Consider the following 25,047-nt stretch of genomic DNA (forward strand, 5'->3'; position numbering starts at 1 on the left):
CCCTTCCTCCAGGACGAGTCCTGCCACGCTCCATCATCATCAGCATCCAGAGTTCCATCCTGATCCACTTGGTGAGGTTCCCTGAGGGGCCCCCGAGACTGGGGGACAGGGAGGACCCCTCTGGGTCATCCGGAACAGGGAGGACACCTCGGTGGGAGGAAGTGCCTCGATGTCCCCTTGTCCCCACAGCTTCCAGGTGAGCTGAGAGCTGGGGGAGGACGTGGCAGGTGCTGCCCCTCCTGGGGAGGGGGTCCCAGGGTGGTCTGGGCCCTGCAGAGATGAGGAGAGGCCTGGGGGGGTTTGGGGTCCCACCTGTGTGTCTGTCTGTCTGTCCCCCTGGCACGTCCTGCCTGTCCTGCTGTGTCCCCAGCTGGGAGGTGAGGACAGATGAAGGGAAGAAGGTGGTGGAGTTGTGAGGGGCCATTTTCCTCCAGTCCTCAGCCAAGGAGAGCCAGGTGTGGGGCACAGAGCCCACCTGGAGCCCCAATGCGCTGCCACTGATGTCCCCTCATGCTCAAGTGACCACGGGGATCTTCATGAAGCGCACTGACAACTCCTGTGACAGATGCACCAGCCTGCTGTGATCCCGGGGGTGGGACAGACCCCTCCCCAGGGCCCTCCTCGGGGGGAGCCCCTCACTTTGCACAGCCTGTGGGGCTCACAGGGGGCTGGGGGTTCTCTGCTGCCCCCCCTCCCCACACACACACACACAAGGACAGGTCGGGGCCGTTCCTGCTCCGGCAGCCAGGGCTGAATGCGGGTGTTGTTCCCCCGGACCCGTGGGAGTCAGGGCTGGAACAATTAAACTTTGTTTTGTCTCTAAACCCCTGGATTGGGGGGGTTGTTCCTTTTTTTGGGGGGGGGGAGGCTCCCTCCAAGCCTGGATGTGCCCCCTCCTCATGGGACTGAGCACCCCAAGAGCCTCACTGGGACCTTTGGGGGGTTTTTCAGCCCTGTCCCCCCCATTTCTCCCCCTGAGAACTTTGTGAGCGTGGTGGGGGGGGCTCTGGCTGCGGTTCCCCTTGTGGCTTATCTCCACCCAGTCGGGCTAATTGTTGCTAATTACACAATTATGGTGGTAAAGAGAAGCAGGAGCTGCTGGGGGGGGGGCATGAAGTGTTATTGGGGTGCTGGGACCAGGGTGGGGCAGCCCGGGGGGTCTGCACGCCCTCAATTGCCCTCCCAGATCTCTGGTTCGGGGGTTTGGGCTCGCGGGGGGCCTGGGTCTGACCCCCCCCTACCCCTCCCCGAGGGGGTTGATGTGGCCCCAAACGGGGGGTACCGGCCCCGTGTACCCCTTGGGGCGGGGGGGAGCAGGAGCGGCTGCTCCGGGGATACCGGAACCGGGCGTGCATGGTGGTGCAGGACCGTGGCTCAGCAGCAGCACGCGGTGGCAATGAGCGGGGATTAGGACCGGGCATGGCGGCTGCTACCGGGGACCACAGGACCGGGCATGGCGGCTGCTACCGGGAACCACGGGACCGGGCATGGCGGCTGCGCCTACCGGGGATTCCCGGACCGGTACAGGGACACCGGCACTGGGCACAACAGCTCTTCCGGATACACCGGGACCTGTCCCGGCGGCTCCTACGGGGAACCTTGATACCGGCTGATAACGGAGACACCGGCCCGGGACACCGTGGGCGATCCCCATCCCGAATCCCACCCCCCCCCCATCGCGGTCCGGGAGCCCTCCCTCTACCCATCCCCGGTGCCTCCCCGGTGCCGGTGCCGGTCGGGGTGGGGGGGCGGAGCTTGGCTCCTCTAGCCCCGCCCCCTCGGTGCCCACGTGCGCTCCCGCCCCGGCGCCGCCGGGGTTAAGCGCGGCGGAGGGATCTCCCCCCCCGCCCCGCCCGGCAGCGTGCGCTGCGGCCGCGCGCGCGCCGTCACACCCCCCGCGCCCCCCCCCCCCCCGCGGCCGCAGCGCCCGCCCGCCGCGCACCGTCTCCCTCCGCCCGCAGCCCCCGCCGCCCAAAGTAGTGCGGGAGCGGCGGCGCCCCCCGCTCCGCGGCTCCCCCTTAGGACCCAGCGCGGCGGCGGCCCCGGCGGGGCGGGCGGGGCGGGGCGGGGCGGGGGCGGGCGGCGGGACCTACTTTCCTCTGGAAATGGCCGCGCCGGGGAGCACCGAACGCCCCGCGCCCCGAGGCCCGTCGGCGTAGGGCGGCCGCGGGGGTGAGCACCGGGCGGGGGGCGCGGGGGTGCAAACGGCCCCGCCGTGGGGCCCGCGCGGGCGGGACGGGCCCCGGCGGCCCCGGAAGGAGCGGCCCCGCGGTCGTGCGGGCTCCGGGCCGCGCCGCCTCCGCCGTGCCGCCGCTCCCGGTAAGGCCTGACCGGGGCCGGGCCCAGAGCGCGGCTCCCACGCCTTTGTGTCCGGTACCGGCGGGGCCCGGGCGGGTGTAGCGCAGGTACGGCCGGGCCCGTCGCTCGGGGCCCGGTGCCGGTGCCAGCGTAGGCCGCGGTGGGCCGGGGATCGGGGCCTGGCCGGTTCGATCCCCCGGTTGCACCGGGGAGCGGGGGAAGCGTGGCCCGGGAGCACCGGGGAGGGTGTGGGGGGGGTGGTGTCCTCGCGTGGTGTTTCGGCTCACCGGGGGGCGCGGGCCTGGCCTCCCCCCGGCCCCGGAGCCTTTCCCGGCAGGGCCCGAATCCCCCCGGCCCCGGAGCCTTTCCGGGGAGGGCCCGAATAGCCCCGGGCCCACCGGGAACCGGGGCCAGGGAGGTGCTGGGTGGGACACGGCGCTTCCAACCCCGCGCCGGGACCCTCCCCGCGCCCTCCCGGGTTTTCGGGGGGTTGGCGCTGCCCCGGTGCGTTCCCCGCTCCCCGGTGCCTCGGACTCTGCGTTGGGGCCATCCCGGTGCCCGCGGGTCCCCCCGTGCGTGCCCCGTGCTCCGGTTTGGGGTCCCCCTCGCTGCCCCCGCGGTGCTGGAGCCCTCTGGGGTTTTTGGGGTGCACTTGAGGCAGCGGTGGGAGGGGGCGGCTGTGGGTTTGTGGGTCGTGTTTTGGGGTGAGTCTCCCCCCCGTACCCCTCCCGGGACCCCGTGTGCGGCGCAGGGTCGGTGCTGGGCCTCAGGAAATGGGGGCACAAGCAGGTGCTGGTGGTGGGGACCCCGTTTTTGCTGCATCCCAAATTCCCCGTGAATATTCCCCACGTGGGAGGCACTGGGGGGTCCCAGGTTTGCTGGGAGGGTCCTGAGGGCCCTGTTTGTGGGTCGTGTTTTGGGGTGAGTCTCCCCTCATACCCATCCCGGGACCCCCTGTGTGCTGTGCAGGGTCAGTGCTGGGCCTGAGGAAATGGGGGCACAGGCAGATGCTGGTGGTGGGGACCCTGTTTTTTGCTGCATCCCAAATTCCCATGAATTATTCCCCACGTGGGGGTTCCAGCTTTGCTGGGAGGGTCCTGAGGGCTCCTCAGGGGTCTCGGTGACTCCCTGGGGTGATGGTTTGTGGTAGAGCTGGGGTCACTGATCCCCCTAAATCGAGGTCACTCGGGGGTTTGGTTGCCCCAGATATATTGGGGTGGCACTGGCTGGATTTGGGGAGGACCTGGTGGGCAGAGAATGATGGGGGAGGCCAGGGGGTCTCCTGGGCCCCTGTGGGGCAGGTGCCACCCCCTGTTCTGGGGGGACATTCCCAATCCCAGAGCCTATAAATTGTGTTTGGGGGAGCAATGGGAAGGTGCTGCCCTGTCCTTTGGATAGAGGGAGGCTGCAGGGTGCCAGGGAAGGTGCCACCATCCCTGGTGCTGATGGGTGTCCCCCCCCTCCAGCTGTGGCCCCCCAGGAACGCCGGAGGCAGGATGGACGAACAGAAGGTGCCCAGCGAGGAGAAGGACGCAGCCACGCCAGGTGAGCCGGGGACAGGGACCCTGCCGGGGTGGGCAGGACTTTGGGGACCTGGCCCTGTTTGCCCTGTGGTGGTGACACCCCCTGTCCCCACAGCCGATGGGGTCATGGCCTCGGAGGAGATGGGCAGCGCCGAGGGGGACCCCCTGAAACCCCCTGAAGGAGCCTCTGCGGGGCCAGAGCCAGACAACGCGGGCACGGAGGGACCTCCCGAGGCTGCCAGGTGAGGGTGGGGGACTCGGGGGTGGCGTGGAGCTATCAAAGGTGTCCTAAATGTCCCTGACACCCCCTGTTGTCCCCTCCCAGCCCGTTGGGCCGCCGCTGTGCCCTCTGCAACTGTGGGGACTGGAGCCTACACGGGCAGCGGGAGCTGCAGCGCTTCGAGCCGGTGCCCGACTGGCCCGAGCGGCTGGCGGGGCACGAGCCCCCTGATGGGCCCGGCCCAGGGCCTCCCCCAGGGCCCAGCCAGCTCCCCCCAGAGCCAGAGCTGGCGGGTGACAGCCTGGCACAAATTGGCTTCTCCGAGGGGGTGACGCCAGCGCAGCTCTTCGAGCCGACGGGTGAGTGTGATCATAGCATGAGAGTGCCCATCCTGCCACCTGAATGTCCTCATCCTGCCCCCTGAGTGTCCCCGTTCTGCCACCTGCGTGTCCCCAAGCTGTCCCTGACTCCTCGTCCCCACAGGGCACTGCTGGGTGCACCACTGGTGTGCAGCCTGGGCGGCCGGTGAGGGGCCGGAGGTGGCCGGCGTGGCCAGAGCTGTTTTCTCAGGGATCTCACAGGTGAGCAGATCCCAAAGGGGGTTCAGGGGGGTGGCAGGGTTTGCTGCAGACTTGCTGACCCCCTGGACTCCTCTGCCCACAGAAATGTGAACGCTGCGGGCGGGCGGGGGCCACCATCCCGTGCCGGGCGGCCGCCGGCTGCTCCCGCCTCTACCACTTCCCCTGCGCCGCCGCCAGCGGCTGCTTCCAGTCCATGAAGACCCTGCGGCTGCTCTGCCCTGAGCACGTGCCTGAGGCCGTGGACATGGGTGCGTGGGGCTGGGGACACCCCCCTGGGTGCTGGGACCCTCCTGCCCTGCTCCCAGCAGGGTGGAACCCCATGAGCAGGCGGCCCTGACCCCCTTTTCTTGTGGCTGACAGAGGATGCGCGGTGCTCGGTGTGCAAGGGGCCGGGCGAGCTGCAGGACCTGGTGTTGTGCACCAGCTGCGGGCAGCACTTCCACGGGGCCTGCCTGAACATCTCCCTGACGCCTCGCAAGCGCTCGGGCTGGCAGTGCCCCCAGTGCAAAGTGTGCCAAACCTGCAGGTGAGCCCCCAGACCTGCGGTGGGGAAGGGGGTGTACACCCAAGGAGGGGTCCCAGCCTTTGCTTGCCCCTCTGCCCTACAGGCAGCCCGGCCAGGACTCTGCCATGCTGGTGTGTGAGGCGTGTGACAAGGGCTACCACACCTCCTGCACGGAGCCAGCCACCCAGGGCCTCCCCACCGGCTCCTGGAAGTGCAAGGTATGTCCTGCTCTCACTCGGGGGTGCGGGGTGCCTGCCCCCCACTGCACCCCCTGACATATCTCTGCTTCCCCCAGAACTGCTGGGTCTGCTCAGACTGTGGCCAGCACCCCGACTCCAGCTGCCAGTGGTCCCCGGGCTCGGAGGTGTGTGGGGACTGCCAGCAGCGCCGTGCCACGGCCGATGTCCCCACGGCGCCAGAACCCTCACCACAGCCTGATCCACCTGCCCAGATGTGAGTGGGGATGGGGGTGCTGCTTTGGAGGGGGCTCAGGCCCTCTGTGGGTGGGGGGACGGGATGGCCTGAGCGCTGTCCCCTCACCCAGGTTCCCCCATCCCAGGTCAGAGTCCCCTGTCCCCAGCAACTCGACGGATGCGCCCGTGCCCCCGCCTGAGCTGGAGCCTGTGGGGTGTGATGAGGAGACGCAGCCCCTCGTGGACCCCCAAGAGGCACCCCCAGACCCCAAAGAGGCACCCCCAGACCCCAAGGAGGCTCTCCCAGGCAATGCTGAACCTCCTCCTGGCGAGCTGGCCTCTGTGGAGGTGCCCCCCAGTGAGGAACCCCCAGGAGAACTTCCCTCAGATGATCTGCCCCTCGATCAGCCGCCCCTTGACACGCAGCCCTCTGACATTCAGCCTCCTGAAGTGCAGCCCCCTGAGGAGCCCCTTCCTCTCATGCTGCCCCCTGAGGAGCCTCCCTGTGAGGAGCTGCCCCTTGAGACACCATCCCTTGCTGAGCTGCCCCCTGACAGACCCTCCCTCGAGGAGCTGCCCCCCAGTGAATCCCACAATGAGCTGCCCCTCGACGTCCCTCCCCTTGCTGAGCTGCCCCCTGAGAAACCAGCGTTTGAAAAGTCACCCCCCCATGAGCTGCCCCCCGAAGTACTGCCCATTGACAAATCACCCCCTGACGAGCTGCCCCCCAACGAGTCACCCCCCAAACCTCCTCCCCTTGAAGAGCCACCCCTCAATGAGCCACCCCTCGATGAGCTGCCCCTCAACAATCCACCCCTGGAGGAGCTGCCCCTCGAGGAGCTGCCCCCCAGTGAACCTCCCCCCATCGAGCTGCTCCCCAAGGACCCTCCTCCCGAAGCGCTGCCCCCCGAGAAGCTGAGCCCTGAAGAGCCCCCCCTTGTTGAGTTGCCCCCTGAAGAGCCGGTCCCCAGCGAGCTGCCCCCCGAGGAGGACCTGAAACCACCAGGTAATCTGGGCACTTTTCACTGTCCTCTTTTCCCTCCTGTTGTCTCCGCTGGGTGTGGGGGTCCTGCACCAGGGGCTCTGCCTCATTCCTGTATTCCTTCTCTTGGGGTACTTTGGGAGCTGTGGGGGGGAAGTCTTGCCTCTCAGTTCCAGGCTGGGTGGCACAGGGGGGATGGAGGGGATCCTCACACTCCCTCACCCCATCCTTGTCCCCCAGGTCTCCTCCCCGAGGTGACAGTGGCAGAGGAAGCACCAGCCCTGGCTCCAGAGGTGCTCCCCGAGGAGGAGATGGAGCTGGAGCCAGAGCCCTCTCTGCCCCCTGAGATGACACCCCCACCCTCAGCTCCCCCAGGTGGGTCTGGGGAAACACCAGGGTTGGGGTTGGGGGGTGGATGTCTCTGGGGGGGCTGTGATATCTCACTCTTCCCCCCTCTCTCTACCCCCAGCTCTCCGTGCCATCTCACCTGCACGGACCCCAGCGCTCTCCCCTGATGCCAAGGAGGACGAGGTGCTCGAGCCCCCCACCCCAGCCCTGCCCGAGCCCCCTGGCAGCCCTGGCATCGCCATGGACACCGACCCCCCTGGCTCCCCACCGCCACCCCTGGGTTCTCCCGCTGTCACCCTGGCCCCCGCCGAGCCCCCTGAGGATGAGGAGATGGAGATGGCCGGTGCCGAGGGGGAGTCCCCAGCCAGCCCCCCTGCAGATGCCCCCCAGGGCAGCCCAGCCCCTGAGCTGGGGCCCTTCCCAAGCCTGCCTGAGGAGGAGGAAGAGGAGGAAGAAGAAGCACCGAGGCTGGAGAGGGAGGGCACCAGTGGGAGCTCCCCGCCACTCAGCGAGGAGGATGCCCTGGAAGAAAGCCGGGCTGGGGGGGACCCCGAAGTCAAAGGGTCCCTTTCAGGGTCCCCCCTGCTCCTGGAAGCGGAGGAGCTGGGCCCTGAGACCCCCATGGAGGTGTGCACTACTGGCGAGAAGCTGCTGGGCCACGGGGACGAGGGGTGCCCCGAGCCCCCCGCGCTGCGCCCACGGCCCGACATCCTCCACGAGATCTCCAACCTGAGCCAGGGGGACACGAGCAGCAGCTTCCCCGGCTCGGAGCCGCTGCTGGGGTCCCCAGACCCTGAGGGTGGGGGGTCTCTGTCCCCTGAGTTGGGCCCGGCCTCTGCTGACGCCAGCCTGCAGAAGGAGGACGCTGGGTCACTGCCGCTGGGCGCTGAGACCGATGATTCGCTGCTCTTCGAGCCAGCGGCCAAAGGGGACGGGGACAAGAGCCGGCGCCGCAGCTCCCCGGGGCGCTCCCGTGTCAAGCAGGTATAGGGGGACTCCCCTCACCACAATCCTGGGGGGACCCCTCGCCCTGAGCGCCCTGCTGGGGCCACATCCCCTCACTGGTGGGGTGGGATGGGGGCAGTGCCCCTCTGCTGCCCTGGCATGGGGGTCCCACTGGGCCTCCCAGTGCTGGAACTCCCCTCTCCCGTTGGCCACAGGGTCGCAGCAGCAGCTTCCCTGGGCGGAGACGCCCCCGAGGTGGCTCCCACGGGGGCCGGGGCCGAGGCCGTGCACGCCTGAAGTCGACCACCTCGTCTGTTGACACCTTAGCAGTAAGGCTGGGCTGGGGCAGAGTGGGATCCAGGGAATCCTTGAGCTGTTGAGAGTCTCCCCCATCCCCTTCCTTATCATCTCTCCCATGGAAAGGCTTAAGAGCCCTTAGTGTGGGGTGGGTTGGGGTCTTATGGGGTCTCATGCCTGCACCTTTGCTGAGTCTGGGGGCTTCACCACAAAAAATAGGGCAGGTACAGAGCTTCCCCCTGGGGAGGGGTTCTGCTGGCCCTGCATCTTCCTGGTGCCCCCCAGACTGCACAGAGAGGGCGTCCTCAGTGCTGAGCCTCCCTCTCTGTCCTCAGCTCGCTGATGTGGAGAGCTCACCCAGCAAGGAGGAGGATGAGGATGATGATGACACCATGCAGAACACAGTCGTCCTCTTCTCCAACACAGACAAGTTTGTGCTCATGCAGGTAACCAGGGCATGGCAGGATGGACAGATGGACAGGGTGGGACAGACTCTGTCTCTCCTCTGCCAGCTGTGTCTCCTCACTCACAACCTCTCCCCCCCAGGACATGTGCGTGGTGTGCGGCAGCTTCGGGCGCGGGGCTGAGGGGCACCTGCTCGCCTGCTCCCAGTGCTCCCAGTGCTACCACCCCTACTGTGTCAACAGCAAGGTGAGGAGGGGGCCCAGTACCCCCAGCCTCACCCCAGAACTGGGCTGTGCCCCCCAAGGACACACAAGGTCATGCCTGGCCCATCCTTGTGTGTTGAGTTGTGCTCTGGCATGTCCATGCCAAGCCCTGGGGTGTGGATGTGGGGTTCCCCACAGTTGTCACAGCGAGCCTGGGGACCCTCGTGGCAGTGCCCAGGGCTCACGTGGGTGCCCTGCCACGTCCCCAGATCACCAAGGTGATGCTGCTGAAGGGCTGGCGCTGCGTGGAGTGCATCGTGTGCGAGGTGTGCGGCAAAGCCTCGGACCCCTCGCGCCTGCTGCTCTGCGACGACTGCGACATCAGCTACCACACCTACTGCTTGGACCCTCCGCTGCAGACCGTGCCCAAGGGCGGCTGGAAGTGCAAGTGGTGTGTGGGGGGACACGAGGGGATCAAATTTGGGGTCTAAATTTGGGGTGCTGACCCTTTGGGCACCTCTCTGCAGGTGCGTGTGCTGTGTGCAGTGTGGGGCTGCATCCCCTGGCTTCCACTGCGAGTGGCAGAACAACTACACCCACTGTGCACCCTGTGCCAGCCTGGTTGTTTGCCCCTTCTGCCGTGAGAAATACGTGGAGGACGATCTGCTCATCCAGTGCCGGCACTGCGATCGGTGAGCACCGTGCCCTGGGCTCCAGAGGCTCGAATTTGGGGTCCTCCAGGGGGAGGCTGTGGTGTTTGAGGGTCCCCCGTGCTTCCCACAGGTGGCTGCACGCCGCGTGTGACAGCCTCTTCACTGAGGAGGAGGTGGAGCAGGCTGCGGATGAAGGTTTTGACTGCAGCGCCTGCCAGCCCTATGTGGTCAAACCCGGTGAGTTCATGGGGCAGGGGGAACTCTGGGGGATCTGGGGGGGCGTTTGAGGGGTGTGGGACTCACCTGCTCCTCTGCTTTCCTGCCGCAGCGCCCGCGCCTTCTGCAGAGATGATCAAAGCCAAGGATCCAGGTACGTACATTGCCCTGCTGGGCTTCCCAGGGCTGTGCCATCATCTGGCCGTGCACCCAGTGCTGCTATGTGTCCCCAACGCTGGTGTTTGTCCCCTCAGAGCCGCAGTATTTCCGCTTCGAGGGCGTGTGGCTGACGGAGACGGGGATGGCCGTGCTGCGTAACCTGACCCTGTCACCCCTGCACAAGCGGCGGCAGCGCAAGGGCCGCCCGGGCACCCTCAACGGGGATGGGGGGCTGGAGGGGGGCGACCCCCTGGGCCCTGAGGACAAGAAGGACGGTGACCTGGACACCGATGAGCTGCTCAAAGCTGATGGTGGGTGTTCCTGCTGGGAGAGCCGGGGGGGTGGCAGTGTTGGGGTGTCATTGGGTCCCACTAACGAGCACCCCCCAGCAGTGGGTGTGGAGCACATGGAGTGTGAGATCAAGCTGGAGGCTCCGGCCAGCCCTGACCGCGATGTTGGAGCCGATGGGGACTCGGGGAAGGGGCTGGAGGATCCTGAGGAGTGCAAGAAGAGGAAGCGCAAACCGTACCGGCCTGGTGAGTGTCCTGCAGTGTCCTGCAGGCCCTGAATCCTTCTGGGCTCTTCTGTGACCCCACTGTGATCCCCACTCCTTCTCTGCCCCCCAGGCATCGGTGGGTTCATGGTGAGGCAGCGCAAGTCCCACACGCGGCTCAAGAAGGTCTCAGCAGTGCTGCCAGACGTGGGGCGTGAGGGGCTGAGCACCGAGGGACACCCTGAGGACGGTAGGGCCCAGTGATTCCCCTTTTTCCCCCCTTTCTGCCCCTTTTCCCCCCTTTTTTCCCCTCTTTTTCTCCTTTTCCCCCCACTTTCCCCCCTTTTTTTTCCCCCTTTTTTTCCCCCTTTCCCCCTTTTTTCCCCCTTTCCCCCTTTTTTCCCCCTTTCCCCCTTTTTTTCCCCCTTTCCCCCTTTTTTCCCCCTTTCCCCCTTTTTTCCCCCTTTCCCCCTTTTTTTCCCCCTTTCCCCCTTTTTTTCCCCCTTTCCCCCTTTTTTTCCCCCTTTCCCCTTTTTTTCCCCCTTTCCCCTTTTTTTCCCCCTTTCCCCTTTTTTTCCCCCTTTCCCCTTTTTTTCCCCCTTTCCCCTTTTTTTCCCCCTTTCCCCTTTTTTTCCCCCTTTCCCCTTTTTTTCCCCCTTTCCCCTTTTTTTCCCCCTTTCCCCTTTTTTTCCCCCTTTCCCCTTTTTTTCTGCCTTTTCCCCCTTTTTTTCCCCTTTCCCCCTTTTTCCCCCTTTCCCCCCCCCTTTTCTCCTTTTTTCCCCCCCTTCCCCCTTTTCCTTCTGCCACTTCCTTCCACCCCTTCCCACACCTTCCCTTCCCTCCATTTCCCATTCCCTTCTCACCGCCAGGGATGTGCGGGGCCCTTCAGGTTGCACCTCACCAGTGGCACAGGACCATCCCCAGCCCCTTTTTGGGGCGTGGGTGTTCATTGCTGGGGGGGCTTTTGCAGGGGCTCCTGGTGACGTCCCAGCCGAGGCTGGCCTGGATCCAGGCTCAGGAGAGGGGGATGAGAAGAAGAAGCGCCGGGGACGCAAGAAGAGCAAGTTGGAGGACATGTTCCCCCCGTACCTGCAGGTGGGATGGATGGGGGAGCTGGAGGTGGGTGGGGGGATGGATGGGGGGACCCCCACATGCTGACAGAACCCTCCCATTGCAGGAGGCGTTTTTTGGGAAGGCACTGATGGACCTGAGCCGCAAGGCACTGCTGGCAGCAGGCGGGGTTGGGGATGGGGCCGCCCGCCCCGCCTTGGGCCAGGGTGCCCCAAGGCCCAAGGGGGACCCCAACCTCGCTGGGGCACTGCAGGGGGGCACCCTGGACAGGAGGGAGACCCCCACCCACCCCCGAGGTGAGTGTGGCCAGGAGTGGGTCTGCAACCCAGGATGGGGTGGTTACAGGGGTTAGTGAGGGGTTCTTGTGGGTTCCTAGTGGGGTTGGAGGTCCCTGGGCTTGTTGGGGATTGTCCCTGGGGTTAATATGGGTCCCTGGGTTTGTTGGAAGTTGTTGGGAGTCCTTAGGATGGCTGAGGGGGTTGTTCAGGACCCCTGGGGTTGTTGGGGGTCTTGAGGGGATATCGGAGGTCGCTGGGGTTGTTGGGGTTTGTTGGGGGTTGTCCTTGGGGTTAATATGGGTCCCTGGGTTTGTTGGAAGTTGTTGGGAGTCCCCAGGATGGCTGGGGATGGCTGAGGGGGTTGTTCAGGGTCCCTGGGTTTTTGGGGGTCTTGAGGGGCTATCGGAGGTCGCTGGGATTGTTGGAGACCCCTACCGGGGGCTCTGAGGCTCCTTGGAGAAGGCCGAGGGGCTGTGAGGGGCGGCCATCACCACTGATGGAGGACGCTGGGGCTCGGGGTGATCCTGACCCTGCTCACTGAATCCTGGGCTACCCTGCAGGCGACGACAGCACTGACGGCAGCGCCGCCGCTCCCGATGACGATGGCAAGGACGACGCCAAGGCCGAGGAGCTGGGTGAGACCCCTGTGGGACCCTCAGAGCCGAGTCCTCCACGGGGCACAGGGCGCCCACAGCCACCGAGACCAAACTCTATGGTTGAGGGATCCGCTCTAGGCAGGGCTGAGCTCTATGGTCAGTCCCATGATGCCGGTGACCATAGAGTGGTGCTTAGAGCGCCCCCTTGTGGCGCGGCGCCGCTGGAGGACCGAGGCACTCGTGTCCCTTGTTGGGTGGCGGGGGCTGCTCCATGGGGGTCCCCAACCCTGAGCAGGGCGTCCCCAGGGGGCTCAGGCCACTTCCTGATTTTTCCTCAGGGGCCGACGAGCCCAAGGATTCCCCAGACCGCGGGGACACTGAAAAACCGGCCACCCCGGGCGAGGGAGCGCTAAGCTCCGACCTCGACAAGATCCCCACGGAAGGTGAGACCATCCTGTGCCCCCTCTTCTGCTGAAGGGGTCCCAGGACCGTGACCCCGAGGTTTCTCCCCATCAGTGTGGTATTTGCACCCAGCTCCTCCTGCGTTTGCCTCTGCAGAGCTGCCCAAGATGGAGAGCAAAGACGTGCAGCAACTCTTCAAGGACGTGCTGGGCTCGGCGGAGCGCGGGGAGCAGCCCCTCAACTGCGTGGCCGCGGGGATGGAGGCCGGGCAGGACCCCAGCCGAGCACAGCGGCCGTTCCTGCAAGGAGACCTGCAGCTCTCGGGGCAGGGTGGGTGGAATTGGCAGAGCCCCCATCATCCAGGAGGTCCCTGGAGTGTGTGGTGAAGGGCAGGGCTTGTTTCCAGCCTCAGGAAAGCCAAACTCACTCGCTCAATGGTGCCTGTGGTATCTGAGAGCACAGGCTCCTGGGTATTCCCTGTTGCTCTGGGGGTGAATCTAGGAAGGAATTTTGGGATTGTGCTGTCTGGGAGTTGTTTGGACCCCCAGGGTAGATATAGGTTTGTGGCCTAGCTTTGCTTTCCCTGCAACCCATCTTGTTTCCCTCACAGGGAGCGTTTCCCTGGGCTCACTCTCTGGATCTGTCTCCTTGGACTCATACTCGGGGGTCTGCCAGTCCCCATTCCTCGATAACAGGTACTTAGAGGAGCTGGGGGTCCCCTCCTTGGAGCAACTGAAATACAGGGTGTCCTGAGACCCACTCTTCCTTACAACCTGACAACCTGTGACGCTCCTCTCCACTCAGGGAGCGGAGTGGCTTCTTCAGCCCAGACCACTGCGAGCCCGAGAGCCCCTGGGCCAGCAGCTCGGCCGCCACCACCCCCTCGACCCCCACGACGCCCACGACGGAGGGCGAGGGTGACGGGCTGTCCTACAACCAGCGCAGTTTGCAGCGCTGGGAGAAGGACGAGGAGCTGGGTGAGCTCTCCACCATCTCCCCTGTCCTCTACGCCAACATGAACTTCCCCAACCTCAAGCAGGATTATCCAGGTAGGGCTCTAGGGGGGCTGCAGCCGCCCCTTTGGGGTGAGGGTTTGAGGGTATGGGTGGAGTGTGACTCACCTGGTTCCTTTTTTGAGGGGACATCCCAGCTGTTCTGCCACTGAAGTGTTCTTTAAAGTGGGCAGGGGGTCTCAGTTCTGTTTCCTGGGCTGTCCCTTCACATGAGGGTGGGACAGTGACCCACCAAGGATAGGAGTGTGCTCCTCAGGTCCGGGCTAACGTTGCTTTCCTCCCCTGTATCTGCTCGTACTGGACTCCCAGACTGGTCGAGCCGCTGCAAACAGATCATGAAGCTGTGGAGGAAAGTCCCTGCCACGGACAAAGCTCCATATTTGGTGAGTGCCAGGAGGTCAGTGGGGTGGTGGGGCCGGGGCACCGGGGGGCTGCAAGTCAGCTGGCTTCGTGTCTTTGTTAGCAAAAGGCCAAAGATAACCGGGCGGCTCATCGCATCAACAAGGTGCAGAAGGTACGTGAGGCGCGGGGAGGTGCCCGGCGGCCCCGGCCCAGCCCTGGGGGACATTGCTGTGCCCACCCCAGCCCGTGCCCAACCCGTGGGGAGGGCGGGAGGGCTCCCACAGCGCTGACAGCCTGGCTCTCTCTGCAGCAGGCCGAGAGCCAGATCAACAAGCAGACCAAAGGGGAGGGACTGCGCAAGCCTGAGAGGCCCTCGCTGCACCTGCGGATCCCGGCACCGCCGGGGGCACAGCCTGTCTACATCAGCAGCCCCCCCGCCACCGGCGAGGGCTTCCTGAAGCCCCCAGCGGGTGCTGGAGGGGGACCTGAGTCTCCCAGCGAGCTCTTCCTCAAGCTCCCGCCCCAGTCCCCTGCCCAAGTGCCTTCGCACGATCCCTACGGCGCGGCCTACGCGCTGGAGCCTCGCTTCCCCTCGCCCCTGGGCCAGAGCCCCACGTCGGGGGCTGCCTTCCAGCCCTTCCCTAGCCAGCCCCAGCCCCTCACAGCCCCCCGTGCTCCCCCTGACTTCCACCCCACCCCGCCTGGCACCCCCCGGCACCAACCTGGCACCCCTGACCCCTTCCTGAAGCCCCGGTGCCCCTCCTTGGACAACCTCTCGGTGCCAGGGAGTCCTGGGGCACGGCCCCCTGAGGCCCTGCTCTCTCCCCTGCCTTTTGGGGAGCAGAAGAAGGGTCTGGATGTGAAGAAGGAGGATGGGGGAAGCCTGGGGGTCTGCTCACCTGGCTATGCTTCTGCCATGGGTTATGGGGACTCCCCAGGTGGCCCCCACCTCTCAGCTGCGGAGCTGAAGGCGGCCGACGTCTTCAAAGCCCCCATGACCCCACGGGTCTCTCAGGTAGAGCCGCAGAGCCCGGGGCTGGGGCACCGGCCCCCTGACCCCCATCCCCTGGCCCCCTCACCCCCAGGCCACCCCGATTTGTACCGTCAGTCTCCCTACCTGGACCCCTACTCACAGCCCCCGCTGACGCCCCGGCTGCAGCCCCCCGAGGCCTGCTGTGCCCTCCCGCCCCGCTCCCTGCCCTCTGAGCCCTTCTCCCGCATCCCCGCCAGCCCCCAGTCCCAGTCCAGCTCCCAGTCGCCCCTAACCCCCCGCCCTCTCTCCAACGAAGCCTTCTGCCAGTCCCCAGTCACCCCTCGCTTCCAATCTCCTGATCCCTACTCCCAGCCGCCCTCCCGGCCGCAGTCCCGGGATCCCTTCACCCCACTGCACAAACCCCCTCGTCCACAGATGCCGGAGCCGGGGTTCAAATCAGTGGGGGCGGCTGGCGGAGGTTTTGGGGGCGCCCCAGCAGGTGACCCCCATGCCAAGGCAGCAGCAGGGCCACAGCCACCCTTTGCCCGCTCTCCTGGTGCCAGCGTTTTCCCGGGCAGCCAGCCCCCCATGCGCTTCACCTTCCCCCCAGCTGTCTCAGAGCCACTCAAGGGCTCCCCATCCCACCAGCCCCACGGGATCAACAGCCATTACGGCTCTGGGAAGCCCCAGAGCTCGGCCTACGCCTCGTCCCCCAGCTTCCACCAGGCCAGCAGCCCGCTGGGCCCTGGCACTGCCGCCCCTGACTCCTACAGCCTCTCGCCTCTGCGGCCCCCGTCAGTGCTGCCGCCGCAGCCCCCGGCTCCCCCGCAGCAGCAGGACCCTTCTGGAGCCTTCCTGCCCCGCGCTGCGCTGGGACTGACGGCCGACAAGAGGGAGGAGGTGGCTGCAGGGCTCTCAGCACCCCCAAACCGGGACCTGGCGGAGCTGCCTGGTGCCCAGGATGGGGCTCTGGGCACCATGAGCCAGTCGGAGCTGGAGAAGCAGCGGCAGGTGAGGTCTCTCCTGGGATCTGGTTGCATCCATTTGGGTTTGGGAGAGAATGAAAGGGAAAAACTGGGGCTGTGAAGGCATTAATGGCCACTCTGTGTATGGCTGGTTTTTGGTTTTGTTCCTGTTGCCACTTTGGGCTCTAATTCTGAATTCTTCTCAGCGCCAGCGGCTCCGGGAGCTGCTCATCCGCCAGCAGATCCAGAGGAACAGCCTTCGGCAGGAGAAGGAGAGCGCGGCTGCTGCCGCCTCCTCCTCACCAGCTGGCTGGGCACCTGAGAGCGGGCAGAGCTTCGAGCTGAGCCGGGGCATGGCCCCGTACCAGCCAGCACAGGTGGGAGAGCTGGGGCATGGTGGGCATGGGGGGGATGTGGCTGATGGAGGGGCATGGTGGGCATGGGGTGGGGGGATGTGGCTGATGGAGGGGCACAGGGGGGATGCAGCTGATGGAGGGGCATGGGGGGACTGTGGCTGATGGTGGGGCACAGGGGGATGATGTGGCTGATGGAGGGGCATGGGGGGATGATGTGGCTGATGGAGGGGCATGGGGGGATGATGTGGCTGATGGAGGGGCACAGGGGGGATGCAGCTGATGGAGGGGCATGGGGGGAATGTGGCTGATGGAGGGGCACAGAGGGGATGCAGCTGATGGAGGGGCATGGTGGGGATATGGCTGGTGGTGGGGCATGAGGTGGAGGAATGTGGCTGATGGAGGGACAAGGGGGATGATGTGGCTGATGGTGGGGCACAGAGGGATTATGTGGCTGATGGTGGGGCACAGAGGGGGGGATGTGGCTGATGGATGGGTGACTCTTTTTTCCTTCCTTCTTGCAGGACAAGGCTCTGCTCGGGACTCTGGCCACGGCAGCAGGCGCTGGGAAGCTGCCCGGCTCTGTCATGGTGCAGGCAGCGTTCACGCAGGACGAGCGGCTCTCCCGGCCCCCACCGGCGGCCACGCCAGCCATGCTGGACATCAGCGGGCGGTGGGTGCCCCCTGGCAGGGCCACAGGCTCAGCATGCACGGGTGGGAGCTGGCAGACATCACACCCGGACCCCCAGCTCGTGGGGATCACTCTGGAGGGAGGGGATGGCTGTGGGTTTTCAGGTGCTTGGCACAGCCCGAGAGGGATGGGACGTGGCGTGTTGGGGCTGTGCCAAGCTGGTGCCAACACCACGGTGTCTTCCAGGGCGGCGGTGGGGCCCCCCCAGGCCTTCTACCCCCGTGGGGTCTTCCCATCACCATCCCCGCAGCAGCAGCAGCAGCAGCAGCACCTCTGGCAGCAGCAGCAGCAGCAGCAAGCGGCCGTGGCAGCCCTGAGGCTCCCTGTCACCTCCCGCTTCGCCCCCCCGGCCGCTGGCACCCCCATGGGCAGCCTGGGCACCCGCCTGCCCACCCCTGCCGAGGCCGTGCCCCCCTCGCCAGCCGCCCTGGGCGCTCCTTTCATCGAGCTCCGACACAACGTGCAGAAAGGACCCGGGGGTGTGGTGGGATCTCCCTTTGCCCCCCAGGCGCCCCGGCCTCGATTCTTCCTGCCCGGGGAGGAGGGCACCCCCCAGGCCCTGTGCACCCCCGTCATGCCCCTGCAGGCGCTGCCATCCCAGAAGGTTCCAGCACCGCTGCCACCCGCGTCCCCACAGGGAGCTGAGATGGGCAACAGCCACCAGCAGCCCCACGCCAAGGTGGCACCTCCACTGCCAGCACCCACCCTGGAGCTGCAGCAGCACATCCCTCCACGCCCCCTGTCCTCCGGTGCCACCCTCCGCCCCGAGGGTCCCAAGGATGGCCCCACTCCAGACCCTGCGCCGGCCCCAGGGAAAAGCCACCTGAGCCTGGAGGGGGGGCGGCTGCCCTGCGATGTGCCCGTGGAGCCTGATCTGGACGACGACTTTGGCTCCCACAAGGACTTGGAAGATGATGATGATTTGGCCAACCTTAGCCTGGATCCAGATGTGGCCAAAGGGGATGATGACTTGGACAACCTGGACAGCCTGGAGACAGCAGACCCCCACCTCGATGACCTGCTGAATGGTGACGAGTTCGACCTGCTGGCCTACACTGACCCCGAGCTGGACACTGGTGACAAGAAGGACATCTTCAACGAGCACCTGCGCCTGGTGGAGTCGGCCAACGAGAAGGCAGAGCGTGAGGCCCAGCTCAAGACAGAGCCACCAGCACCCACCTTGAAGCTCCCTGACCCTGGGGACAGCAAAGATGTGACCCCATCTGCGGAGGATCAGGAGGTGCCCAAGGAAGGACTGGTGTCTGGGATGGGCTTGGGACTCTCTGCCTGCCCCACGGGCACTGTGCTGGCCCCTGACCCAACTTTCAAGGCGCAGGGTGCAGAGGCAAAGGCCGGCTCGCTGCCCACTGATGTCAAGCCCAAGCTGGAGGATGGCTGCCTGAAGACCTCACCCTGCCAGTTCACCACCACTGGCCCCCCCATCAAGTCAGAAGCAGTGCAAGGCACAGATAAAATCTCTGCCTCACTGGGGCTGAGTGTCAAACCTGGCCAGACCCTCCTGAGCTCCAGCACCGGCCCCACTCGCCTCGGCATGACTCAGTTCTCCAACAGTGGCCACGCTGGTGTCCCCGTGCTGGAGAAGGACCCCTACACCGGCCCTGGCCGTGGGCTGGCAGCTGCCCAGCTGGGTGGCCAGAGCAACCCCTTGCTGGAGAAGTTTGAGCTGGACAGTGGAGCTTTGGGGCTGGGCAGTGCCCGGCACTCGCCAGCAGATGACCTGGACAAGATGGAGAGCTCATTGGTGGCCAGCGAGCTGCCCCTGCTCATCGAGGACCTCCTGGAGCACGAGAAGAAGGAGCTGCAGAAGAAGCAGCAGATGTCAGCCCACCTGCCCCGTGGCACCCCCCACCTCCAAGCCCCAGGGCACCCCATGCTGCACACAGGGGCAGCTGGGCAGCCTCCCGAGGGGCAGCCACCCCGTCTGGGCACCCCTCAGACTCCCCTCCAGCTGGGGCTGGTGGCCCGGCCACCGCTGCTGCCACCACAGCCCCCCCGGCTCAATGCACCCCAGCAGGGCCCAGCTCTGGCCCCCCACATGGGCATGGGCTCTGGGCAGCCCCACGTGCTGTCATCCCCCCACGGGGTGCAGGTGGCCCTGGGGCAGCCCCAGCAGAGCCAGCAGCAGGTGCTGGTGCAGAAGCCGATGGCCGGGGTGCAGCCCCCCAGCCTGGGCCTGAAGCCCCCCCAGCTCGTCATGCAGCAGCAGTTGGCCAACAGCTTCTTCCCAGACACAGGTAAGGGCTGGGGGGGATTTTTTTGGGGGAGCACAGGGCCCTTTTGGGTGGGGGGCATAGGGCTGAACGTGCTGTGGTCTCTGTCCCAACAGACCTGGACAAGTTTGCGGCCGAGGACATCATGGACCCCATTGCCAAGGCCAAGATGGTGGCACTGAAGGGCATCAAGAAGGTGATGGCTCAGGGCAGCATCGGGGTGGCCCCAGGCATGAACAGGTAACAGGGGGGTCTGGGGGGCACGGGGTGGGGCAGGCAGGTTGCTTTGGCTCTGGCTCACAGCCCATCTCTGTGTGTGTCCCCAAAAGGCAACAGGTTTCCCTGCTGGCCCAGCGGCTCTCGGGGGGCCCGGCTGTCTCTGAGATGCAGAACCACTTATTGGCAGGGAGTGGGCAGGTGAGTGGGGTGTCCAGAGGGTCTGCAGGGGTCTCTTGGGAATGGCAGGCCAGAACTGTTGGTTTTATATCTCTCTGAGGAGATGGAGTCTGTGGGGAGAGGACAGAAATCCACATAATGTATCCCAAACATTCCTCTTCCTTCCAGGAGCGGAGTGGCACAGACCCAACCCAGGCTCGCCCCAACCCACCCACCTTTGCACAGGGCGTCATCAGTGAGTACTGGCATGGCAGGGCTGGTGTGGTGTGGGACAGGGCTCACCTTGGCCCTGGGGCTGGGGTCCCCACTGACCTGGAGGTCTGCACTGACCTGGAGGTCTGCACTGACCTGGGATCTCTGCTGACCTGGGGGTCCCCACTGACCTGGGGTCTGCACTGACCTGGGATCTCTGCTGACCTGGGGGTCCCCACTGACCTGGGGGTCTCCACTGACCCAGGGTCTCTGCTTACCCGGGGTCTCCACTGACCCAAGGTCTCTGCTTACCCGGTGTCCCCACTGATCTGAGCCCTCTCCCCATGCCACAGACGAGGCTGACCAGCGGCAGTACGAGGAGTGGCTGTTCCACACGCAGCAGCTGCTGCAGATGCAGCTGAAGGTGCTGGAGGAGCAGATCGGGGCGCACCGCAAGTCCCGCAAGGCGCTCTGTGCCAAGCAGCGCACGGCCAAGAAAGCCGGGCGGGAGTTCCCCGAGGCTGATGCTGAGAAGCTGAAGCTGGTGACAGAGCAGCAGAGCAAGATCCAGAAGCAGCTGGACCAGGTAGGACTCTGCATGTGGGTGGGCACCTTGTCCCTGGTGCAAATGGGATGTCCAGCTGTTCCCAGTGCCAGCCTCGTTATTCCTGACTTCAGCACTGTGCCATCCCCAGTGCAAACTGAGTGATTTCCTCAGAGTCAATCTGCCATTTCTGGCTCTACTGCCCTGCTGTCCTCAGCACTGATGCTGTGCCAGTCCTGGTATTACTTCCCTGCTGTTCCTGGCACTGATGTCCCACTATTCCTGGAGCTAATGCCCTGCTGTTCTGGCACTAATGCACTGCCATTCCCAGCACTAATGCCCTGCTGTCCACAGCACTGATGCCCCACTGTCCCCAGCATTTATCCTGTGCCTTTCCTAGCACTGATGCCCCACTGTCCCCAGCATTTATCCTGTGCCATTCCTAGTGCTGATGCCTCACTATCCCCATCAGTAAAGCCGTGCCATTTCTGCTGGTGGTGGTGTGCCATTTCTAGCACTGTTATTGTGCCATTCCTGATGCTAATCCTCCCCTTCCTTGGTATTAAATCTGTGCCATTCCTGATGCTATTGCTGCCCTGTCCTGGGCACTAAATCTGTGCCATTCCTGATACTATTGCTGCCCTGTCCTGGGCATTAAATCTGTGCCATTCCTGATACTATTGCTGCCCTGTCCTGGGCATTAAATCTGTGCCATTCCTGATGCTATTGCTGCCCTGTCCTGGGCATTAAATCTGTGCCATTCCTGATACTATTGCTGCCCTGTCCTGGGCACTAAATCTGTGCTATTCCTGATGCTATTGCTCCCCTGTCCTGGGCATTAAATCTGTGCCATTCCTGCTGCTATTGTTCCCCTGTTCTGGGCATTAAATCTGTGCCATTCCTGCTGCTGATGCCCCACCATCCTTAGTGCTAAGGCTGTGTTGTCTCCCTGTTCCTGGCACTGATTCCCTGCCATTCCTGGCACTGATTCCATGCCATTCCTGGCACTGACACCCTGCCATCCCCATCAGGTGCGGAAGCAGCAGAAGGAGCACACCAACCTCATGGCTGAGTACCGCAACAAGCAGCAGCAGCACCAGCACCAGGCCTCAGCAGTGATGGCCCTGAGCCCCTCGCAGAGCCCCCGCCTCATGTCCAAGCTCCCAGGCCAGCTCCTGTCAGCGCACGGCGTGCAGCAGCCCGGGGGAGCCCTGGTGGGAGCACAGGGCCTGGGGCAGCAGCCAGGGCAGCCTGGGGGGCTGCGCCTGCCCCAGGGCGGTGTGTCCATGGCCGTGCAGCAGGGTCTGTCCTTCATGGGGCAGCAGCCTGTAGGGAATGCCCCCGGACCTGGATCCTCCGGTGCATTTTTCAGCGGGAACCCAGCGCTGCGCGGGCTGGCGGCTGACAGCCGGCTGATGCAGGAGCGGCAGCTGCAGAGGATGCAGCTGGCACAGAAACTGCAGCAGCAGAACATGCTGGGCCAGGTGTCACTGCAGCAGCAGCCAGCTGTGATGGGACAGACGTCAATGCAGCAGCCAGGTGTGATGGGACAGGTGTCGCTGCAGCAGCCAGGTGTGATGGGACAGGCGGCCATGCAGCAGCCGGGCGTGATGGGACAAGCATCAATGCAGCAGCCGGGCGTGATGGGACAGGCAGCCATGCAGCAATCAGGTGTGATGGGACAGGCAGCCATGCAGCAATCAGGTGTGATGGGACAGACGTCACTGCAGCCATCAGGTGTCATGGCACAAGCATCGATGCAGCAACAGGGCGTGATGGGTCAAAGCTCCATGCAGCAGCCAGGTGTGATGGGACAGGCATCGCTGCAGCAGCCAGGTGTGATGGCACAGGCGTCCATGCAGCAGCCAGGTGTGATGGGACAGACATCGATGCAGCAACAGGGTGTGATGGGTCAGGCGTCCATGCAACAGCCAGGTTTGATAGGACAGAGCTCGATGCAGCCACAGAGCATCATGGCACAGACGTCCATGCAGCAATCAGGTGTGATGGGACAAACTTCAATGCAACAGGCAGGTGTGCTGGCCCAGACATCGCTGCAGCAGCCAGGCATGATGGGCCAGGCATCCATGCAGCAGTCAGGTGTGCTGGGCCAGGCCCCAGTGCAGCCAACAGCCGTGCCAGGGCAGCCTGGCCTGCTGGGCCAGCAGCAGCAGCAGCCCCCAGCCCCACAGCCCGGCGCAGGGGCTCAGCCCATGGTGCCGAAGCAGCCGGGGCTGTTGGGCAGCCAGCAGAGCCTCCTGGTGCAGCAGCTCTCGCCCCAGCAGCAGCCAGGCGTGCTGGGCCACGGGCCAGGGCTGCAGCACCAGCCTGGTGTGCTGGGCCACCCCCCAGGCCAGCGCCAGGTCGTCCTGGCCCCCCACCAGCAGCGGGTGCTGGGCTCGCCCCAGCTGACACCGCAGACTCCAGGGCTGCTGAGCCACCGGCTCGTGCTCTCCCAGCAGCTGGGGCAGTCTCGGGCACTGCTGGCTCCACAGCAGCAGCAGCAGCAGAACTCAGCAGCGGCTGCCCAGCCAGGTCTCCTGGGGCTGGGCCAGGGGCAGCCCTCCATCCAGCACTTTCCGCAGCACGGGGCGGGGGGCCAGGCCCCCTCTGTGCTGCACCTGAGTCAGGGAATGCAGCCGGCCCCGGCGGTCCTGGCTGCCAAGGACCAGCCCGCGGGGATGGACGGCAGCGCCCTGCACGCTGAGGGTGGGGAGAGTGGGGGGCAGCTGCACGGGGAGCAGCAGGGAGCCCTGAACCCCCCAGGGCTGGGCGACCCCTCAGCCCCCAAGCACCAGGCTGAGCTAGGGCAGGGCCAGCAGCTCCTCTTGAGCTCCCCACAGCCAGGTGTTATGCGGGCAGCCCCCGGGCAGCCAGGTGCCCTCCTGGCCCCGCCGCTGCAGAGCCCTGGGGCTGTCCACCCTGAGCTGTCCCAGCAGCACGGGGACACGGCTGGGGTGGCAGAACAACCCCTGGGCTGTGGGACAGGCCCAGCACAGGCCATGGTGCCGGCACCGCGGCCCCCAGAGCAGCCAGGCAAGGGGGTGGCAGGGGCCCTGCCAGGGCAGCCACAGCCCCCACGGCTCCAGAGCCCCGTTCAGCACAAAGTTGGGCCGGCGTCGGGCACGGCCACTCTCCCCCCAGGTCTCCTGGGGCAGGTGCCAGGGCCGGTGATGGGCCAGATCCGGGCGCAGCTCCAGGGTGTCCTGGCCAAGAACCCGCAGCTGCGGCATCTGACGCCGCAGCAGCAGCAGCAGCTCCAGGCCCTCCTGGTGCAGCGGCACCAGCAGAGCCTCCTGCAGCAGAACCAGGCACTACGGACCCCTGGCCCCTTCCCCGGGCAGGCCCCGGATTACAGCTTGCCCACTACCCGCCAGCCCCCTCGTCCCATGGGGTCCCTTTTCCAGCCCAGGGCAGATGCCCCAGCAGAGGCACAGAGCGGCTCTGCCGCCGAGGCGGGGCGGGCACTGCCAGGGCAGCCTCCCCAGCAGCCCCTGGCTGAGCTGGTTCAGGCAGCTCTGGCTGCCCGTGGCCCCCAGCCCGGCCTCATCCGCCTCCCCACGCCACCAGCCCCCTCACCCCTGGGCTGTGCCCCCCAGCACCTGGCCAGCCCCGAGCAGAGCCCCCAAGAGCCAAAGAAGACACCACCAGGGGTCCCAGCCTTGGCCCCCAGCCCTGCAGCACCCACGGAGCCAGGGCTGACTCCCACGCCAAGCGGGGCCCTCCCTGAGCCAGCACACGGCCCCTGGGACCCCGAGGCACCTGGGGTGGACCCAGCTGACCCTGCTGAGACCCGCATCAATGGGGCTGTGCCAGAGGGGGCTCCTGCAGCAGGTGAAGCCCCCCAGGTGTTGGTGAAGCAGGAGCCGAAGGAAGAGGCGGCGGCAGTGGCGCAGTGTGAGGTGGATGGAGACGAGACAGCAAAACCAGAGGCCAATGGGGACCCTGGGGACAGCCAAGCCAACAGCCTGCTGGCCCCGGGTGGGCGCTCCGAGGCTGGGCACCTGCTGCTGCAGAAGCTGCTGCGGGCCAAGAACGTGCAGCTCTCAGCTCAGAGCCCAGGCGAGCTCAATGGGCACATGGAGAACCGGAGCGCTGGGACGGAGCCACGGCCACAGTCACTGCTGCTGGGCCGGGAGGTGAGCAGGAGAGGCTGGGCTGGGGGTGAGATGGGTGAGGGACTGTGCTGGCATGGCTCATGCCCCCTTTTTCCCCCTTTTTCCTCCTCAGGACCCCTCCATTGCCAGGAAGCCAGCACCCACCAAGCCTAAGCGGGTACAGAAGGGCAACGAGCGGATCCCAGCGTCCCGCAAGAAGCTGCGCAAGGATGAGGGGCTGCGTCCTGGCGAGGCCCTCATGAAGCAGCTGAAGCAGGTATGGCCGTGTGTGATGGTGTTCACAGGGGCTCTTGGATGAGGGAAGAGATGAGGATCTGACTCCGTGTTTCAGAAAGCTTGATTTATTATTTTATCATATATATTACATTAAAACTATACTAAAAGAATAGAAGAAAAGGTTTCATCAGAAGGCTGGCTAAGAATAGAATAGCAAAGAATGATAACAAAGGTTTGTGGCTCGGGCTCTCTGTCTGCCCAGCTGGGCTGTGATTGGCCATTAATTACAGACATTTAACATGGACTAATCACAGATGCACCTGTTGCATTCCACAGCAGCAGATAATCAATGTTTTCATTTTGTTCCTGAGGCCTCTCAGCTTCTCAGGAGGAAAAATCCTAATGAAAGGATTTTTCATTTAAGA

The 25,047-nt window shown here is 65.3% G+C and overlaps 1 protein-coding gene across 5 annotated transcripts in view; it reads left to right on the forward strand.

Moving 5' to 3' along the window:
* The first annotated feature begins 1,916 nt into the window (after nt 1–1,916).
* KMT2D (lysine methyltransferase 2D) overlaps nt 1,917–25,047 on the forward strand; it is a 32,457-nt gene continuing 9,326 nt past the window's right edge. For 2 of the 5 annotated variants that reach the window (XM_077192559.1, XM_077192563.1), the window contains exons 1-41: nt 1,917–2,172; nt 3,765–3,843; nt 3,937–4,063; nt 4,147–4,400; nt 4,525–4,622; nt 4,705–4,870; nt 4,983–5,148; nt 5,231–5,345; nt 5,423–5,580; nt 5,687–6,546; nt 6,763–6,897; nt 6,992–7,854; nt 8,031–8,144; nt 8,448–8,558; nt 8,659–8,763; nt 8,990–9,171; nt 9,248–9,412; nt 9,504–9,610; nt 9,702–9,743; nt 9,844–10,059; nt 10,138–10,284; nt 10,375–10,491; nt 11,212–11,336; nt 11,419–11,608; nt 12,151–12,225; nt 12,525–12,629; nt 12,745–12,918; nt 13,199–13,283; nt 13,393–13,637; nt 13,911–13,984; nt 14,065–14,115; nt 14,254–15,927; nt 16,088–16,258; nt 16,759–16,907; nt 17,112–19,180; nt 19,273–19,396; nt 19,486–19,573; nt 19,721–19,787; nt 20,098–20,330; nt 21,320–24,427; nt 24,519–24,662. In XM_077192559.1, the coding sequence (XP_077048674.1) occupies nt 3,795–3,843; nt 3,937–4,063; nt 4,147–4,400; nt 4,525–4,622; nt 4,705–4,870; nt 4,983–5,148; nt 5,231–5,345; nt 5,423–5,580; nt 5,687–6,546; nt 6,763–6,897; nt 6,992–7,854; nt 8,031–8,144; nt 8,448–8,558; nt 8,659–8,763; nt 8,990–9,171; nt 9,248–9,412; nt 9,504–9,610; nt 9,702–9,743; nt 9,844–10,059; nt 10,138–10,284; nt 10,375–10,491; nt 11,212–11,336; nt 11,419–11,608; nt 12,151–12,225; nt 12,525–12,629; nt 12,745–12,918; nt 13,199–13,283; nt 13,393–13,637; nt 13,911–13,984; nt 14,065–14,115; nt 14,254–15,927; nt 16,088–16,258; nt 16,759–16,907; nt 17,112–19,180; nt 19,273–19,396; nt 19,486–19,573; nt 19,721–19,787; nt 20,098–20,330; nt 21,320–24,427; nt 24,519–24,662 (13,248 nt within the window). In that variant the 5' untranslated portion in view covers nt 1,917–2,172; nt 3,765–3,794. The remainder of the gene's footprint in view (nt 2,173–3,764; nt 3,844–3,936; nt 4,064–4,146; nt 4,401–4,524; nt 4,623–4,704; nt 4,871–4,982; nt 5,149–5,230; nt 5,346–5,422; nt 5,581–5,686; nt 6,547–6,762; nt 6,898–6,991; nt 7,855–8,030; nt 8,145–8,447; nt 8,559–8,658; nt 8,764–8,989; nt 9,172–9,247; nt 9,413–9,503; nt 9,611–9,701; nt 9,744–9,843; nt 10,060–10,137; nt 10,285–10,374; nt 10,492–11,211; nt 11,337–11,418; nt 11,609–12,150; nt 12,226–12,524; nt 12,630–12,744; nt 12,919–13,198; nt 13,284–13,392; nt 13,638–13,910; nt 13,985–14,064; nt 14,116–14,253; nt 15,928–16,087; nt 16,259–16,758; nt 16,908–17,111; nt 19,181–19,272; nt 19,397–19,485; nt 19,574–19,720; nt 19,788–20,097; nt 20,331–21,319; nt 24,428–24,518; nt 24,663–25,047) is intronic. The other 3 variants (XM_077192560.1, XM_054649361.2, XM_077192561.1) reach the window with 2 other exon arrangements.

Source organism: Agelaius phoeniceus, chromosome 35, assembly GCF_051311805.1.
Source record: "Agelaius phoeniceus isolate bAgePho1 chromosome 35, bAgePho1.hap1, whole genome shotgun sequence".
NCBI classification, from domain to species: domain Eukaryota; kingdom Metazoa; phylum Chordata; class Aves; order Passeriformes; family Icteridae; genus Agelaius; species Agelaius phoeniceus.